General features: G+C 40.8%; 1 protein-coding gene across 3 annotated transcripts in view; it reads left to right on the forward strand.

Annotated features, from left to right (window-relative positions):
• The window catches only part of CCNF (cyclin F), a 73,397-nt gene that overhangs the window by 26,415 nt on the left and 28,232 nt on the right, over positions 1-18,750 (forward strand). For all 3 annotated transcript variants that reach the window (XM_089683086.1, XM_089683097.1, XM_089683091.1), the window contains exons 3-8: positions 511-617; positions 1,874-1,941; positions 5,130-5,347; positions 10,922-10,975; positions 12,615-12,719; positions 15,098-15,175. In XM_089683086.1, coding sequence (XP_089539212.1) covers positions 511-617; positions 1,874-1,941; positions 5,130-5,347; positions 10,922-10,975; positions 12,615-12,719; positions 15,098-15,175 — 630 coding nt within the window. The remainder of the gene's footprint in view (positions 1-510; positions 618-1,873; positions 1,942-5,129; positions 5,348-10,921; positions 10,976-12,614; positions 12,720-15,097; positions 15,176-18,750) is intronic.

Here is an 18,750-nt window from a genome sequence, read left to right on the forward strand (position 1 = left end):
TTTTGTTTTTGTTTTTCTCCTTTTTTTGTTTTTGTTTTTTTTCCTCTTTTTTTTTGTTTGTTTTTTGTTTTTTCCTCCTTTTTATTGTTTTTTAAAGGTGATCACATACCCTCTGTTCTCAGCTGCATAAGGAGCTCAGAGACCCGGGGGGGGGGGGGGGTTGGGGGAACAGCAGCACACTGGTCTTCCCAGTGAATGGTTGTGCGAGGCGGGCAGGCGCATGTCAGGTTAAGTCTGATCATTGGAGGAGAACAGGCTGAGTTCTCAGCACAGCTAGAGAGCTGACTATGCTGTGTCCTCTCATGCCTAGTGTGGACCGTTTTAATAGGAAAGGAGAATGACTGGCAGGAACACCGGGGATTTTACAAAAAGGACAGGATACTTTTTCTTGCATGTTTGTGGTACAGCAGGCACATATCTGGAATATGAAATGTTGGGTTTACGTATTCTTTAATGTAGCTGGGAGGGTGAAAGGTTCAGATTAATTTGTATGGTTTTGCTGTTTTCCAGGTTCATCCTCACTTGAGGTCCCTGGTGGACACTCACAGCAGTGTTTGGGCCCGAGCCTGTTTTCAAGATGTGTGGCCTTCTCCTGAAAACCTGCAACTCTTTGAAAGGTAAATGTGGATAATGAGCCCTTGCCTATAAAATCTTTCTCTATTGGTACTGTAAGTTCCACCCACCCCAAAGTGATCTTTCATTTATGACTGGAGTGTGGACTGCTGAGTCCCCTGCTGCTTCTTTATTTCTTTTCGGGACTCCCAAGTGTATGTGAAGGCAAAACATTTTTTTGAAGATGGTGTCAAAGGATTAGAAAACCCTGTGGAGTTTATATTGCGGCTGTCTCTGCTGAAGAGACTCACCCTTGCGATTTTTTTTTTTTTTTTTTTTTTTTTTTTTTTTTTTTTTTCCTTTCCCTGGTGACCAGTGTCAAAGACAGCTTGTGATTGCATTTTCAAAATTTAGAGTTGTCAGCAGAAGGAAAGATTACATAGTAAGTTTGAATAAAGACTCAGGTCCACCCAATTCAATGGGTTTGTGTGAGTTTAGGGCACTGTCCACTGACATCACTAACTGTGGAAGGGAGTTCCACATCCTTACTGCTCTAACAGTAAAGAACCCCTTGCACAGTGTAAGATTGAAACGCTTCTCATCCAGCTTCATTCTTTGGCCTTGTGTCTTCAGAGACCTTAGTTTAAAGTGTTCATCTTTTACAGAAAATCTGTAAGGTGTCCTAACACTGGACTCCCTTTCCATCTCCCAATTTCCTGCTGTACTTCAGTACCGTGATTCTGCACCAGCATGCTGCTCTACCGGTCTGGGGATTTAAAATACCCACTTTTCAGCCTGTACAGACCAGAGGGATTCTAATTGGTCAGCACTGTCAGGTGGACAGAATCCATCTAGCCCGTCCTGTTAGCACTGCAAGAAGGAGAGAAATCCTCCGGACTTTCAAGTCCAGCAGAACGGCATGCCAGTGCCTGACAGTGCAGGATTGAGAGACTGAAGTACAACGGGACCGGGGGAGGATGGGGAGGGGGTCCAATGTCAGATCGCCTTACATTTTCTGTAAAGGTGAACTAACACTTTAAAGTGTTACTAAACCCACAACAGTAAAATCAGTCTGTATATGCAGTAAAGCATGCTTGTTATACTCACTGTGGAACCTAAGGGGTTAATACTCTGCATTGTATAAAAAGGCTGTTTGATCCTGTCCTCTCTGATCCTCCTCTTGTTCAAATGTCCATGTCTTATCTCCTGATGAGACAGACTGAACCATATATATATTAGTGTAGCTGAGGGGAACTCTTCCAAAGGGGGACCTTTTGACAGCTAAAGTAGTAATGACGACTTTTCCTTCTCATTTTTCCAGGGCAGCAGAATGTGGGAACTTTGAAGCTTGTGTGAAGCTGGGAATCGCGTACTTGTATAATGAGGGCTGTAAGTGCCTCGCTGTGTCATTATTTACCCATGTACACTATACGGCCAAACGTTTGTGAACATTTCTCCATCACACCTACCTATATTTCCAACCTTGGACACCCCTTTAAATTGAGTTCTAGAGTTTCCAGTGAAAGGTATTGTTAATGTGAGCGCATACAAAGACATTTTAGACTGAAGGTGCTCTTCCAGCCTTGTAACAACAGTTTGAGGAAGTCCTTTTTTTCTTTTTTTTTGTTCCATTATGACTCTGCCCCTGTGTACACAGCCAGCTCCATAAAGACATGGTTTGAGGAGTTTGGTGTGGAGGAACTGTGGTGGCCCACAAAAACATTTGACTTCAGCCATACTGAACATGTTTTGGGATGAAATGGAACACTGATTTTGAGCCAGGTCTTCTCATCCAACGTCAGTACCTGACCTCACAAGTGCTCTTTTGGGTAAATGGGCCCACACATTCCAAAGGAGAATGGAGAATGTTATAGCTTCAAGGGAAGGTGGCAACTGCATGGTAATGTCCATGGTTTTGGCATAGGAGGAGTGTGTATGCATATGGTTACGAGGTGGGGAATGCCTCAGCAGATGATTGGCCAAGTACAGTTACAGATTCCTGGTGGGATCCCTTAGGTGGGTTCAGACCAAGATCCAGCACACCAGAGCACATCCCTTAACCCCTTTACGCCGGCCACACACAAATGTGCGGCCTCCCGCGTCTGGGCCTAGACGCCGAGCGGCCGCACATTTGCGTTCAGGTAAGAAAAAACATATGTGCTGAGAGCGCTCCCAGCACACATGTCCGGTACTCACGGAAAGGTCCCAGTCTGCTCCTTCGTTCAGGACCTTTCCCAATCATGTGACCGCCATGGCGGTCACTTGATCCCTAAACCCCGCCCTTCCCGCCTCCTGGCTTCTGAAACTCTTAAAGGGTTGGGAGGCGCCGGCGGGAAGGGGTTTATGTAGCTTAGATCTTCAAACTTTTCTTTTGCTCTCTTGATCTGCATACATATCTCAGGTCAGTGACTTGTAAAGTAGTGAAACCTAGCAGCCAAACAGCTAGCTTTTCAAGATTCATGCCCCCCACCCCCCAATGCTTACATAACCCACATGTAAGAAAAATATATTTAAAAAATATTCTTCCCAAATATATTGCTATATATCTGAAATGCTAAATTTTGGCCATATTCAATATATTTCAATAAATATATAGATATTGTATAAAAAAAAGAATTTTTATATATATATATATATATATATATATATATATATATATTATTTTTATTTATTTTTTTTTAATATGGCCAAAATTGTAGCATTTCAAATATATGTCAATATATTTGGGAAGAATATTTTTTATATTTTCGGCCATATTCAATATATTTCAAAATATAAATATATATATATATATATATATATATATATATATATATATATACACACACACACTGCATGTTGACATGCATTTTAATTACAAAATATATGAAAAATATTTTTAAAAATACATTTCAATTATACTGGATGTCTTTAAAAATACAAATCTACATTTTTTGCAATGCATTTGCAAATATTTGTAAAAAGATGTTAAAATGACTTTTTTGTATGTTAAAAAAATCTGAAAAATATATTTAAAATATGTTTTTAACATAAAGTCATTTTAGCTTATATTTTTACATAAATTTGTAAATGCATTCCAAAAATGTAGATTTGCATTCTTAAAGACATACAGTATATTTGAAATGTATTTTTATAAATATTTGTAATATTTTGTAATAAAAACGCAGTGTGTGTGTTTATATGTGTGTGTGTGTGTGTGTGTGTGTGTGTGTGTATGTATATATATATATATATATATATATATATTTATTTTAAAAAAAATTGAAATTTATTGAATATGGGCAAAATTGTAGCATTTCAAATATATGGCAATATATTTGATAAGAATATTTTAAAAATATGTTTCAAATATATTTTTCTTCCGTATGGGAAGTCCTCACTCAATCCAGTGCTGTGTCCATGTGCAGTGGCTCTTCCCTCTCTCACAGAGCACAGAGGCAGCAGTGGAAGCCATTGGCTACTGCCAATCGAATCCTGTAGGCAAAGAACGTGAGTGGCGCCATCCCACACTGTGTGCATCAATAGATGCACACAGCAAGGCTTAGGAAGCATGGCTGCATGTGTGCCACCATAAGAAGCAGTTTCCTTTGGTGGCACATGTAGAAGAGGAGGAGTTGAAAGTGCTGGCAGAACAACATCTGTATTAGTGCTTTAAGGCAAGTTGCCTGGGAGTAAGAAAAAAATGGCAGCTAGATGGGACATTCCTTAAAAAATAGCCAGGTTCAACACTTGGTGATGTCACTAGTTTGTTGTGAATTTATTTTTGTTAAATATTTGGCACAAAGGGGTCCCATTCACTAAAGGTTACCACATGCGATAACAGGGTCACGTGACAAATTTGCATAAATTATTGCATGAGATAATAAGATTCAATTCATCAAAGTAAATTATCAAATGTAAGATCTAGAAACAAAAATAGGTATCATACTCACAATGGACATAATAACACAGGCATGTCAAACTGAACAAGCTTTATGATCCAAACAACATCTGAGTCCATACGATGGAACCCTGGATGAGCAACTGGCTACACAACCTCTTCCTCAGAGCCAAGTTGGCTCTGAGGAAGAGGTTGTGTCCTCGAAACGCGGTAGCCAGTTAAAAAATTAGATAAATCATTAAAGTCAATTCATTAATAAACGCACACATTCGTTATTTATCACCAGGTGTTTGCCGTATTTTAGAAATGTACAAAATAACAATTAGAGGAACTCTGCACTGGCCAGAAAGTGAAAAGTATATAATGTATCAGTGTAAAAATGTTCTCCTCTGAGCTGAGGAATGAAAATAAATTGCAACATTTCATCAGAGGGAGCTCATTTTGTGAATGAAAGCACACTACAATGTTTTCATAGTTTCACAGTGTCGCTGTGTGCATTCTGGTACAATGTTAGCCTGCAAAAAAAAAAATGTGAAAAAAATAACACAAAATTTAAGTGCTAAATATCACAAAACATAAATATTTCAAGCATTTGGTAAATAACGCATTTTTTTAGTGAATTGACTTATTTCATTGTTGAGTATAGATGTCATTAAATAAATAAAATAAACACTTTTTTTTTTTTTTTTTTATTAAGTGTCTATGTCAGATGATGGCCGAGCTGAGGTGAATGGGCTAAAGGCCTCCCGCTTTTTTGCCTTAACTGAAAAGCTGAATTCTTCTGCATACCCCTTTGTCTGGCTGTTTATTCGGCCCCCTTGGTCAGCCTCTGGAAGCTGCTGTAAAGCTGTAGTCTTTGATAGCCTAAAGGAGGAGTGCCAAGGGGAGGCCAAGGAGGGAGAAAGCATTACAGGGGTAAGTAATAATTGAATGTTGACTGTATAATGCCATCTATCTACAGTAATCTTTGTGTAATTGTCTTCTTCAGGGATGTACATATTTGCAGTAGGTGAATGTACCAGGCCTCAGCCTGAAACAAGCCCTTAGGCATATCTGTGTTTGTTAGCCAGGTTCAAACTTTCAGAATGCATCCATCATTTATTCCATATTAAGTTTTAATTGTAACCCTTGGGGTGTTTTCTTAAAACGAAAAAACAAAAAAAGTTTTTGAAAAAAAATATTTTTTGGAAAAAAAAGAAAATATTTTTTGGCGAAAAATGTTTTTTATCACGTCTGTAAGGTGTTTTTTGTTTTTTTCGTTTTTTTAGCCCCTTCATAAAATGTGTTACCAAAAATGCATCACATAGGGGACTTTTGTCCCCTATGTGATGGGGAAAAAAAAGTTTAGTGTTTTAAGAAACATCCCACATAACATGCACATAAATGCACGTGCCAGGGGTGCCTATGCACAAAATCATTGATTGTGCTACACATGTTATATATCACCACAAACACCAAAATGAGAGTAATAACTCTAGGTCCATTATTTATGGTTAACCTTTACCCACCCGGCATATGGCCAGATGGCGGCCGGCAAAATTCCTCAGCGTTCCTGGTGGACGCCATATAGAGTCCTCCCGGGCATGCACAGTTTGCGCTCCTGCAGAGCCACTCATTCATGCCATCCATTGTATACTAGTGTGCCTAGCTGTGTGGTCACAGCGATCACATGCACAAGCTGGGCCAATCACAGCCCAGCTGTGTCATGTGATTAGCCATGGCCAAATCACAGCTAAGCAGAAAAAAAAAGCCCTGAATGAATCGATGTCATTCAGGTAAATGCTTGCTTATAGCAAAGTAATTCTTTGCTATAAGCAAATTGTGTAAAAAAAAAAAATACTGATCACTTCCCCAAAGCAGTACAATGTTACTATGGTAACATTGTACTACTTTGGTCATAGTGAAATATGAAAAAAAAAATCTTAAAAGTTAAATTTTTTTTTTTTCATACTGTCACCAGTCAGTGTCCCTGATCACCACCATGCCAGTTATATGATGATGCTGTACTGCACTGGTGACAGTATGTTAAAAAAAAAAAAAAAAAGTTAAATTTTTTTTAATTTTTTCATTTTCTGAAAAATTCTGACAAAAAAATACAACTTCAAAAAACTCGCCGTGCCTCTTATGAAGTACGTTGGACTGTCTACTTTGAAAAAAGGGGACATTTGGGGGATATCTGTACTGTTCTGACATTCTTGGACCTCAAGAAATTAGATTGGCTGTCAGTACTTCAGGATTGATCAATATTCAGATCTATACCATAGTTTGTGAACTCTATAACTTTCCTACAAACTAAAAAATACATCCTAATTTGGGTTATTTTCACCAAAGACATGTAGCAGAATACATCTCGGCCTAAATTTATGAAGAACAATTATTTATTTGCAAACTTTTATAACAGAAACAAAGAAATACGTGGGGGTTTTTTTTCAAACTTTTCGGTCTTTTTTTGTTAATTTAGCAAAAAATAAAAACCCCAGCGGTGATTAAATACCACCAAAAGAAAGCTCTAGTTGTGGGAAGAAAATGATAAAATTTTAGTTTGGGTACAATGTTGTATGACCGCGCAATTGTCATTCAAAGTGTGAGAGCGCTGAGACCTGAAAAATGGCCTGGGCAGGAAGGGGGTAAAAGTGCCCGGTATAGAAATGGTTAAATCTAAACTAATGATCTCTAGGGCAGGGGTAGGCAACCTTAAAGAGGTGGCGATCCACCTGAACAACACGGGATTAGTTAAAGATCACCGGGCCCAGTGTTGCCTCCTCACATCTGATTTAAACCTCTAAATGCTGTATTACCATGTCACAATCGCCTGCATTTCACGGCAATCATGGGTTTAAATCCAGTGGTGAGGAGGCAACATATCGCCTCCTTACAATCTGTCAAACACACAGATCACTTTGCAGAGGAGCAGCAGTGCCTGATGCACTTGTGAATGAGCCCTTGGTTGCATTTGGCAGTTGCACTCTTAGGGCTCATTGACATGTAAATTTGGGGGATGGAAAATCCCTGCAATTGAGTAATAGTTTTACATACCCCTCATCCCTACCCCTTTTAGCTGTTGAGGCACCAGCCAAAGGTGTACACATGCCGCAGCAAGAATTACATCCCCTGTTGCTTTTGGTAGGTGCCACCACCTGGCAATCGAGACCCAGTCAAGTAAATGGGGCCACTCAGCAAGTGCCCACTGTAACTGCATGCTTCTGCGAGGTCCAAGGGGTTAAAATAGGTCGGGAGAAAGTAACACAAGGCTGCCTGCTTTAACCCCTTGCTTGCTGTACTAAAGGGCACTTGCAGAGCAGCCTCATTCACTTGATGGGTCATGCTTGGCAGGTGCTACACCCACCAACCATGGCAGGGCATAGGAGCCGGCACTACAGAGGAGACATTGGCTCATGCCACTCTTGCTCCCTACTACAGCTCCATCTTTACAAGTAGTCCCTCTGTATTGCAGTCTGATGCTCTGGGATGGTGGATCTGCAAACCCTGACCATAATCTACCAGTCACCTGGTCGAGATCCACTGGTAGATCTTGATCTACTATTTGCTGACCCCCCCTCTAGGGGCTTTTAAAGCATCATCTCTAGAAAATATGAGATATTGAAGTTTATTGCCATTTTGGGAGCACCCAATTTTAAGGCTTGACATGCTGGGTATATATTTCCTCTGAACAACTTCATTTTTTTTTTATATTTTACTTAAAAAAAAAAAAAAAAAAAAAAAAAAAAAAGGATATGTTCCCTAAACATAACTGTAGTGTATTTCTTACTGAAGTTTTGCTTTTCATAATCTGTTGCACAAATATCGTGTGACAAAAAAAATGGATCTACCACTATTTTATTCTTTAGGATGTCTCCTTTCTTAAAATGTTTTAGTAATCTTCAGACCCAAATTGATTTTTAAATGTGTGCAAAAAAATAAAAAAAATGGCTCTGGGACTACAGTGGTTAAAGTGTATCAAAATCAAATAAAAATGTAATATATTGCAGCTTACTAGTCCTTGGAGGTGATGGCTGCATTAGTTTTCAGCACGTACAGAAAATACCTGCTGATCTTTCTAGTAATGCAGTGTCCTTGTCACTTCTGTGTGCTTAGAAGAAAGGACTCTTTCTTGTATAAACCACTAATCCCATCAATCCTCCATGTAGTCATGCAATGGAGATGAACAAAGGTAGACATAGATAAAGTCCAGCCTGTGTGACAGCTGACCCCAGAAATAGAGTATAGATGATCTATATATACAGTTGTGACCAAAATTATTCAACCCCCAATGCTGTAAAGGGGTTTAGGGACTATAGTGTACATTTGGAATTGTATTCAGAATCAAATCCTACAAGGACGTTGTAACTACCCAAATGCAACTAAAATGACATCAATTGTTTATGTAATACAGTAGTAAATGGTTCTTATGTGGTTTCTTCATTGCCACAATTATTCAACCCCTTAAAGACTACCACTCTGAAGAACAGAGGTTCATACAGGTGCTTTCCATCAGGTATTGAAAACACCTGTGGATGTCACCGAGCAGCAATCAAGCATAATAAGCACCAATTAGGCAGCTTTAAAATGACTGTGATACTCAGCTCCTTCTAGACATTTACTGGTGTGGTTACAAACATGGTGAAGGCAAGAGAATGGTCCAGGAAGACAAGAGAAGAGGTGATTTCTCTTCACAGGAAGGGCAATGGCTATAAGAAGATTGCAAAGATGTTAAACATACCAAGAGACACCTTAGGAAGCATCATTCGCAAATTCAAGGCAAAGGGCACTGTTGAAACGCTACCTGGTCGTGGCAGAAAGAAGATGCTGACTTCGACTGCTGTGCGCTACCTGAAGCGTAGAGTGGAGAGAAGTCCCCGTGTGACTGCTGAGGAACTGAGAAAAGATTTGTCAGATGTGGGTACAGAAGTTTCAGCCCAGACAATAAGACGCACACTGCGTAATGAAGGCCTCCGTGCCAGAACTCCCAGGCGTACCCCCTTGCTGTCTCCAAAGAATAAGAAGAGTCGACTGCAGTATGCCAAAAGCCATGTGGACAAACCACAAAAGTTGTGGGATAGTGTTCTGTGGACTGATGAAACAAAATTAGAACTGTTTGGGCCCATGGATCAACGCTATGTTTGGAGGAGGAAGAACAAGGCCTATGATGAAAAGAACACCTTGCCTACTGTGAAGCATGGTGGAGGGTCAATCATGCTTTGGGGCTGTTTTGCTTCTGCAGGTACAGGGAAGCTTCAGCGTGTGCAAGGTACCATGAATTCTCTTCAGTACCAGGAGATATTGGATGGAAACGTGATGCAGTCCGTCACACACCTGAGGCTTGGGAGACGTTGGACCTTTCAACAGGACAATGATCCCAAGCATACCTCCAAGTCCACTAGAGCATGGTTGCAGAGGAAAGGCTGGAACATTTTGGAGTGGCCATCGCAGTCACCAGACTTAAATCCGATTGAGAACCTCTGGTGGGACTTAAAGAAAGCAGTTGCAGTGCGCAAGCCTAAGAATGTGACTGAACTGGAGGCCTTTGCCCATGAAGAATGGGCGAAGATACCCGTAGATCGCTGCAAGACACTTGTGTCAAGCTATGCTTCACGTTTAAAAGCTGTTATAACTGTAAAAGGATGCTGTACTAAGTACTAAGATTGAATGTCACTTGGGGGTTGAATAAAACTGATAATGCTGTGAGCACAGAAAAGACATTTGTGGTTATTTCATTATAACTGTTATGTTATATTTGTCTGACCTACAAGTGCCTCTTTAATGTAAATGTAAGCAAGATGACTGAATGATCAAAAGCAATGTCAAACTGGCCAAAACACTCAATTTCAGTGGGGGTTGAATAATTTTGGTCACAACTGTATGACTAGATTAATAGAAGGGGAAAGAGAGGATAAGATGAGATTGGACAGAGGTGTGATGGGGATAAAGTTTATATGTAAAATGTAAAAAGATTTATCATGGTTTTGTAAGGTATTTTTTTCTTAAAAGAAAATTTAATAAAAGATAAAATGGAAAAAAAAAAGAAATAGAGTATAGACATAAAGGGAAAGGAAGTCTGTTTGCAGGAACACCAGGTGAAAATAAATAAAATGCCTAAAAAATGAAAGCCAATGCAGCCACCATATCTAAGAACGGGTAAGCTGCAATAATATTAAATATTGTTTTTGGGTTTAGATACAATTTAGGTGATTTCTCTAAGTAATGATTCTGTGCTCATGGACACACATTTCTTGGGTTATTAGATGGACTGTTTATAGGAGGCATGCAAGAAAAGTCAGGATTTACATAGTAATGCAGATGCATGTATCTTGGCATCTATTGATCTTTTTGCAAGTATTTCTTTGTTTTTAGTTAATGATAAAATCCTGTTTATATACTTTTATTATATATCTTATTTTTATGAGAATTTGTGTGCAGATAGTTTTAAGTATATTTTAACCTACATTCCCAATATTTAATTGATAATACAACTTTCTTTTTATGTTTAAGGGTCTCCAGGGATCTATACAGTATTGTCTGGCAAAGGTCCTAAGCCTGTTTGAGGTAAGTAATGAGTCTCCTCCAGTCTTGTCATGTAAGGCCCCTTTCACATGGACAATCCGATTAGATCCACCTGTCAGTTTTTCAGGCGGACCTGATCAGATGGTTCGTGTATCCCTATGGACCGGCAGGTGTAAATGGACTTGTGTCCATTTACACCCGCCTACCTCCAATCCGATCTGGACTACCAAAAAGAAAACAGAAGGGATCTGTTAAGTGGAATGGATCAGAGGACAGTTGGGTGCAAATTTTTAAACTATCACCCATGGAGATTTTTACGTACCGTAGGTTGGCGCCATTCCACAAGCGTGCACAATTTTAAAGTATGACATGTTTGGTATCCATTTACTTGGTGTAACATCATCTTTCATATTTTACACATAAATTGGGATATAAATTGTTTTTTTCTTGTTGTTTTTTTTTTTTACATTAAAGTAATTTTTTTTTTGCAAAAAAATTGAGTTTACAAATTATATTCATTTTTAAAAACTGTCCATTTCTGTTTCGGTTTTCGGCCAAGTGCAGCCTGAATTTTCACTTTGGTGCACCAGTAGTATTTCTAGATTTTGTCTGTGGGAACACCTACTGGTGAATTTGTTGTACTGCAGTAAAACCTGCGGGGTACAGAAACTTAAACTCTAAAAATGAACTTCTCTTATGTGCCCTGTTTTGATCTGCACTGAGAGTGTTTCGTTTATATTTCTTTGATAAGTGCAAAAAAAAAAACCTGTTGATCCTGACAGATCTTTTGAGCTGAGAATTTCCTCTGCTGACTGATATTTACTGTCTCTGAGGACTACAGAACGCCTCCTCCTAAGTAATAGAGGATAGAGGGAGTTCTTCTCTAGTCATGTCCTAGACCCTGCTCCTCCATACATACAGTAAGGTGAATGTGAGTGGTGTTACCCTAGAAGCCAGCACATTTTAAGGACTGGTAACTGAAATGTATTGCATCTCATGTTGTATAAGCATAGCACTTCAGTTCTGCTGCCCTTTTGTAGTAATGGGCCTATCCAGCTCTGCCTTTTTGGAGGACTTTTATTAGTTACAACTTTCTTTAAGATGCTTTTTGCATATACCTAGGACTGCTTACCCAAGTGACGCTAGCCTGGCCTACTGATCATTCAGTCCACAGGCATTGCAATATCTAAGCATCCATATTTTCTACTATAGAGTGGTTTTTGATGGGGTTGTCACTGCAAAAAATGTTTGCTGTGATTTTATACAATGTGAGATCCATTCAGGATGAAGGTTCCACCATTGCTCATTAGATGGCTGTGTGTGGTAGGGATCCCTCCAAGTTCTTAAACTGGCCATAAATTGGGGGTGGTAGCCAATGCTGGCTGGTAGAATGCAATAGCCGGGAGATTCGTCCATCCCTGCTGTCAGGTGTGGATGGAGAACTCTGTTGGTGAAAAAAGTCTGTTTATGTGGCCAGCCTTATACTTTGCATATGAACCAGACATCATACTGAATTTGATTTGTGTGACATTTAGAAAATTGGTTGGTGGCATTCATATATGTCTAGAGCAGCACACGCTCTAAATATGGCCTTTGGTGAATCACATACATGCTGCAATCTCTGGACAGACCGCACACGCAACGCATTGCACACTAACCATATTTAATGTTCTTATGATAGGATGAGCAACGAAAGAAAGAAGCTTTAGGAATGCTGGAGGCATCAGCTGCTCAGGGCTGCCTGCACAGTTCCTTCCTCCTATGGGAATCCAGGCACAAAACTGCTGTGAGTAGAACTTTCGTTGATGGTAAAACATATTTGAAATCTGAAAAAATGCAATGGTTAACATTGTATTACACAAAAATGTGTGTGTGTATCAGGGGCGGACTGACAACTCATGGGGCCCCCGGGCAATAGGGGATCATGGGGCCCCTGTGTCCTTGCCCAAACTCAAAAAAGCCTATGAAAAAGGTACCAGGGGCATCTCATGGGGCCCCCTACTGACCTCGGGCAGTGCCCGAGTTTTCAAATGGTCAGTCCTCCCCTGTATGTGTGTGTGTATATATGTGTGTGTGTGTGTATATGTGTATGTGTATATATATATATATGTATGTGTGTGTGTGTATGTATGTATATATATATATATGTGTGTGTGTATATATATGTGTGTGTGTGTGTGTGTGTGTGTGTGTGTGTGTGTGTGTGTGTGTGTGTGTGTGTGTGTGTGTGTGTGTGTGTGTGTGTATATATATATATATATATATATATATATATGTGTGTGTGTGTGTGTGTGTGTGTGTGTGTGTGTGTGTATATATATATATATGTGTGTATGTATATATATATACAGTTGCAAGAAAAAGTATGTGAACCCCTTGGGATTACGTGGAGTTTTGCATGAATTGGGCATAAAATGTGCTCTGAACGTCATCTAAGTCACAACAATAGAAGAACACAGTCTGCTGAACATAATACTACACAAACATTAGATGTTGCCATGGTTTAATTGCACATAACATGTAAACATTCACAGTGCAGGGAGGAAAAAGTATGTGAACCTTTGGACTTAATAACTGGTTGACCCTCCTTTGGCAGCAATAACCTCAACCAAACGTTTCCTGTAGTTGCAGATCAGACCTGCACAACGATCTGGAGTCATTTTGGACCACTCCTCTTCACAAAACTTTTTCAGTGTAGCAATATTCTTGGGATGTCTGGTGTGAATCGCTCTCTTAAGGTCATGCCACAGCATTTCAATCGGGTTGAGGTCAGGACTCTGACTGGGCCACTCCAGAAGGCGTATTCTGTGCTGTTGCAGCCATTGTTTTGTTGAATTACTTGTATGCTTTGGGTCAGTGTCCTGTTGCATCACCCATCCTCTGCGGAGCTTCAGTTGGTGGACAGATGGTCATACGTTTTCCTGCAAAATGTCTTAATAAACTCTGGAATTGATTTTCCCATCAATGACAACAATCCGTCCAGGCCCTGAGGCAGCAAAGCAGCCCCAAACCATGATGCTCCCTCCGCCAAGTTTTACAGTGGGGATGAGGTTTTGATGTTGGTGTGCTGTGCCTTTTTTTCTCCACACATAGTGTTGTGTGTTCTTCCCAAACAACTCAATCTTGGTTTCATCTGTCCACAGTATATTTTGCCAGTAGTGCTGTGGAACATCCAGGTGCTCTTTTGCAAACTTCAAATGTGCTGCAATATTCTTTTTGGACAGCAATGGCTTCCTCCGTGGTGTCCTCCCATGTCCTCCATTCTTGTTTCATGTTTTCCTTATTGTAGATGTGTCAACAAAAATGTTAGCATGTGCCAGAGATTTCTGTAGGTCTTTAGCTGACACTCTGGGATTCTTCTTTACCTCATGCAGCATTCTGCGCTGTGCTCTTGCAGTCATTTTTACAGGACGACCGCACCTAGGGAGAGTAGTAACAGTGCTAAACTTTCTCCATTTGTAGACAGTCTGTCTTACCGTGGACACATGAACATCAAGGCTTTTGGAGATACTTTTGTAACCCTTTCCAGCTTCATGCAAGTCAGCAATTCTTGATCGTAGGTCTTCTGAGAGCTCTTTTCTGCGAGGCATGGTTCACATCAGACAGTGCTTCTTGAAACCAGTAAACCCAAAACAGGTGTGTGTTTTTTAAGGGCAGGACAGCTGTCAGCAACACATCCAATATCATCACACTGATTGGAGTCAAGGTTGGCTCACTCCTGGCTCCAATTAGCTCTGGGAGAAGTCATTAAGCTAGGGCCTCACATACTTTTTCCTCCCTGCACTGTGAATGTTTACATGTTATGTGCAATTAAACCATGGCAACATCTAATGTTTGTGTAGTATTATGTTCAGCAGACTGTGTTCTTCTATTGTTGTGACTTAGATGACGTTCAGAGCACATTTTATGCTCAATTCATGCAAAACTCCACGTAATCCCAAGGGGTTCACATACTTTTTCTTGCAACTGTATATATGTGTGTGTATATATATATGTATGTGTATGTATATATGTATGCGTATGTATATATATATATGTATGTGTATGTGTGTGTGTATATATATATATATATATATATATATATATATATATATATTATTTTTTTTTTTTTCTGCTAGTTTCTGCATTCTCTTTGTTTTATCTATATATTGTTACCTTTACTAGATATCTGACCCTGGAAGATACCTACAAAGCCTACGGCAGTTGCGGGACTTTGCAGTTCGAGGTTGCTGGGATGCTCAGGTAAGAGAAAACATATAATTTGGAGAAGCAATATAGACTGACCTAGACTGATGGTATCACAATAAAATGTGGGTTAAGTTGTAGATAGACTTTAAATATTATTCATTTGTGTAACACGTTTGGAAAACTCTTCTGAACGATGGCAAATGACTGCTGGAAAACGTAGGTTAAAAAAAAGTTAGTTTATACGCGTTTGCTTTTAGAGGCTTTTTTTTTTTTTAAGATAACCTGAGGAGAGCTTCCAAAATGCCCAGAATGCTTTGAAAAGCATTAAAAAATTACCTATTTCAGACATTTTGAGAGCAGAGAGAGCAGTATGTGTTGAGATGGCCTGTTGTTTCTGGTTGTATTCACTATGGATCCCATCATGAGCATAATGCCATTTTTTCCTTCACGCAAAACCTGGAACTGACTGCTCTGGTGTACCGGGTCCATTTGAATACATGGAAAACACTTTGCATGCATTTCTGATGATGAAAAAAGGCTCTGGACAGCATCTGTATATGGAACAGTTAAAAAACTGCTTCTAAACGCAAATGCTTCTAAACACGGTTAGCTCCGTTTGCAAACATTTGGCGTTTTGAAACGTTGCTAAAATCTACTCCTGAATGCAAGTTGGTGCGTTCAAAAACTCAACTGCTTTTCTAAGACTGTAAACGACGATGTGTACATGGACACATAGAAAAACATTAGGGAGAGTTCACTGGATTATTTCAATCAAAAACCACCTCCCAAAACAAATACAACTAAACTCCCCCACAACACAAACAACACCCTCCCCTGAAGGTGTAACAAATTATATATGTGAAAGTGTTTTAAACAAAATAAATAAAATCGAATTTTCACAACAACCGTGAAGTCCATCAACTATTACCCCTAACTACCCTAAAACATCATAGTGAAAAATAGTTCTAACTGTTCAAAATTCTTCCATCGATGTCCCAGATGCATATACCTCAAAAAAAGAAATATCACATAGTGCAATATCTTTTGTACAACATAAATTCAATTCATTCCACGCAATTGATACAGTGAATAATTGTGAAAAATAGTGAAAAACTTGAAAAAAAACGTGAAGCAATCAGTGAAAAACACTGTGCGTGTGAATCACCCTTCAGTGCCACAAAAAAATTGCAAACTGGTGTGCACTTCTACTTATAGTAAGGATAAACAGAAAACACGTCCAGGTATTCCAGATCAGTCGTTTCCCCTCTCCAAAATGGCCACCGGTCAATTTCCGGTTCCTGTGTGCGTCTTGACGTCACTTCCCTTGACGCGTTTCGTCATCAACTTAATCATAAGGGGTATCATACCCTTTATGATTAAGTCGATGATGAAACGCGTCAAGGGAAGTGACGTCAAGACGCACACAGGAACCGGAGGTATATGCATCTGGGACATCGTTGGAAGAATTTTGAACAGTTGGAACTATTTTTCACTATGATGTTGTTTTAGGGTAGTTAGGGGTAATAGTTTATGGACTTATTGATGGACTTCACGGTTGTTGTTTAAATTAGAGTTCAGGGGCTGCTGAAAAAAACGCAGAAAAGCTCCTAAACGTGAGTTTATCAGCTGCAGTGTACATGAGCCCTTAGGCTCCTTGCACATGGGCATCATAATTTACTGATTTATTTAGGAAGGTGTGGCACCCATGTGCAAGGGGCCAACAACCGTGTGTAAAGACCCAAGTAATGTTGAGTATAGGCAAGTAAAGATGTGTAAGCGTTTAGCTGAGTAAAATTCTTCTTCGTTGCCAGTATTGTAATATACTCAGATTTATTCTCGTAAACACGCGGATGCGAGTAAATTGCTGCACTCAAATGAGAAATCTTCTATTTTTGTTTTACTGCTCTGTACTCAATGCTTTATTACTGATCAGCGGTGTGGAATGTTCTATAGACCACAATGCATCTCATTTTAGATCAGTAAAAAACAGCATTTTGTACTCCCGTGTGCAACAGACCTTAAATACATCTAATTCTAAAGTTTAGTTATGACACGTTTTACATAGTCACATTATTCCAGCTTGGATCAATGTAAGTATGTATGTGTCATACTAGTGGGATCCCTGTGTAAGCTGGAAATCACTGCAATAGGCACCTCTCCCACAGTGATCTCCACTAGCTTCTGGGTCCCATGCCAAGTGGCCGCCCTGCTGCATGGTGAACACAGAATGCTCACTTGGCATATGCAACCTTCAGGAAACAAGGATTGGATGAGGTGGAGAGGATGAGTGATGTCATGATCTCTACCTGGTGCAATCAAAGAATACTGAATTTTTTTAGAAAATGCAGTGTTCCCTGAACGGCTGCGATCTTCCCGGGTTCCCTGAACGGCTGCGATCTTCACGGGTTCCCTGAACGGCTGCGGTCTTCCCGGGTTCCCTGAACGGCTGCGGTCTTCCCGGGTTCCCTGAACGGCTGCGGTCTTCCCGGGTTCCCTGAACGGCTGCGGTCTGCCCGGGTTCCCTGAACGGCTGCGGTCTGCCCGGGTTCCCTGAACGGCTGCGGTCTGCCCGGGTTCCCTGAACGGCTGCGGTCTGCCCGGGTTCCCTGAACGGCTGCGGTCTGCCCGGGTTCCCTGAACGGCTGCGGTCTGCCCGGGTTCCCTGAACGGCTGCGGTCTGCCCGGGTTCCCTGAACGGCTGCGGTCTGCCCGGGTTCCCTGAACGGCTGCGGTCTGCCCGGGTTCCCTGAACGGCTGCGGTCTGCCCGGGTTCCCTGAACGGCTGCGGTCTGCCCGGGTTCCCTGAACGGCTGCGGTCTGCCCGGGTTCCCTGAACGGCTGCGGTCTGCCCGGGTTCCCTGAACGGCTGCGGTCTGCCCGGGTTCCCTGAACGGCTGCGGTCTGCCCGGGTTCCCTGAACGGCTGCGGTCTGCCCGGGTTCCCTGAACGGCTGCGGTCTGCCCGGGTTCCCTGAACGGCTGCGGTCTGCCCGGGTTCCCTGACCGGCTGCGATCTCCCCGTGTTCAAGTAAGTAGCAGGGCAGCCACTCAGCCAGACCCAGAAGCTAAAGAAGATCACTAAAGCAGCGATGCCTACTATATTGGTTGCCAGCTTACACCGATATTCCACAGGTACGGCACATACTTGCATTGTTTCAAGCTGGACCAATGTAACTGTAAAAAGTGCCAAACCTAAACCTCAGCTTTATTGTAGCTCACCTTTTTTTATCTCTTGATTGTCTTTATTATTCCGACCAACTTTGTAGATCAGTGGTCTCCAAACTGCGGCCCTTTGCTTGCCTTTATCCGGCCCTTGGGGCACTATTCCTTCCACTGATACGAGACACTATTCCTTCCACTGACACCAACAATGGGGCACTATTTCTTTCACTGACACCAATGTTGGAGCACTAATATAATAGAAAAAAACTTTCTGTGCTGCTATAGGTATAGATAGGACTATTGAAAAAAAGCTGCAAACATCTAAACCCCACTAGCACAAGGAAACAAAACAAATGTTGGGGCATTATTCTTCTCCCTAAAACCAAACATGGGGCACTTTTTTCTCCCTGTGACTCCAAGACATTTTTGACTCCTACTACCCACAGTTGCCCCCCTAAAGTGTGAAGG

The sequence above is a fragment of the Staurois parvus genome, unplaced genomic scaffold (genome assembly GCF_062004578.1).
Source record: "Staurois parvus isolate SC_StPar_1 unplaced genomic scaffold, SC_StPar_1.0 ptg000018l, whole genome shotgun sequence".
NCBI classification, from domain to species: Eukaryota; Metazoa; Chordata; class Amphibia; order Anura; family Ranidae; genus Staurois; species Staurois parvus.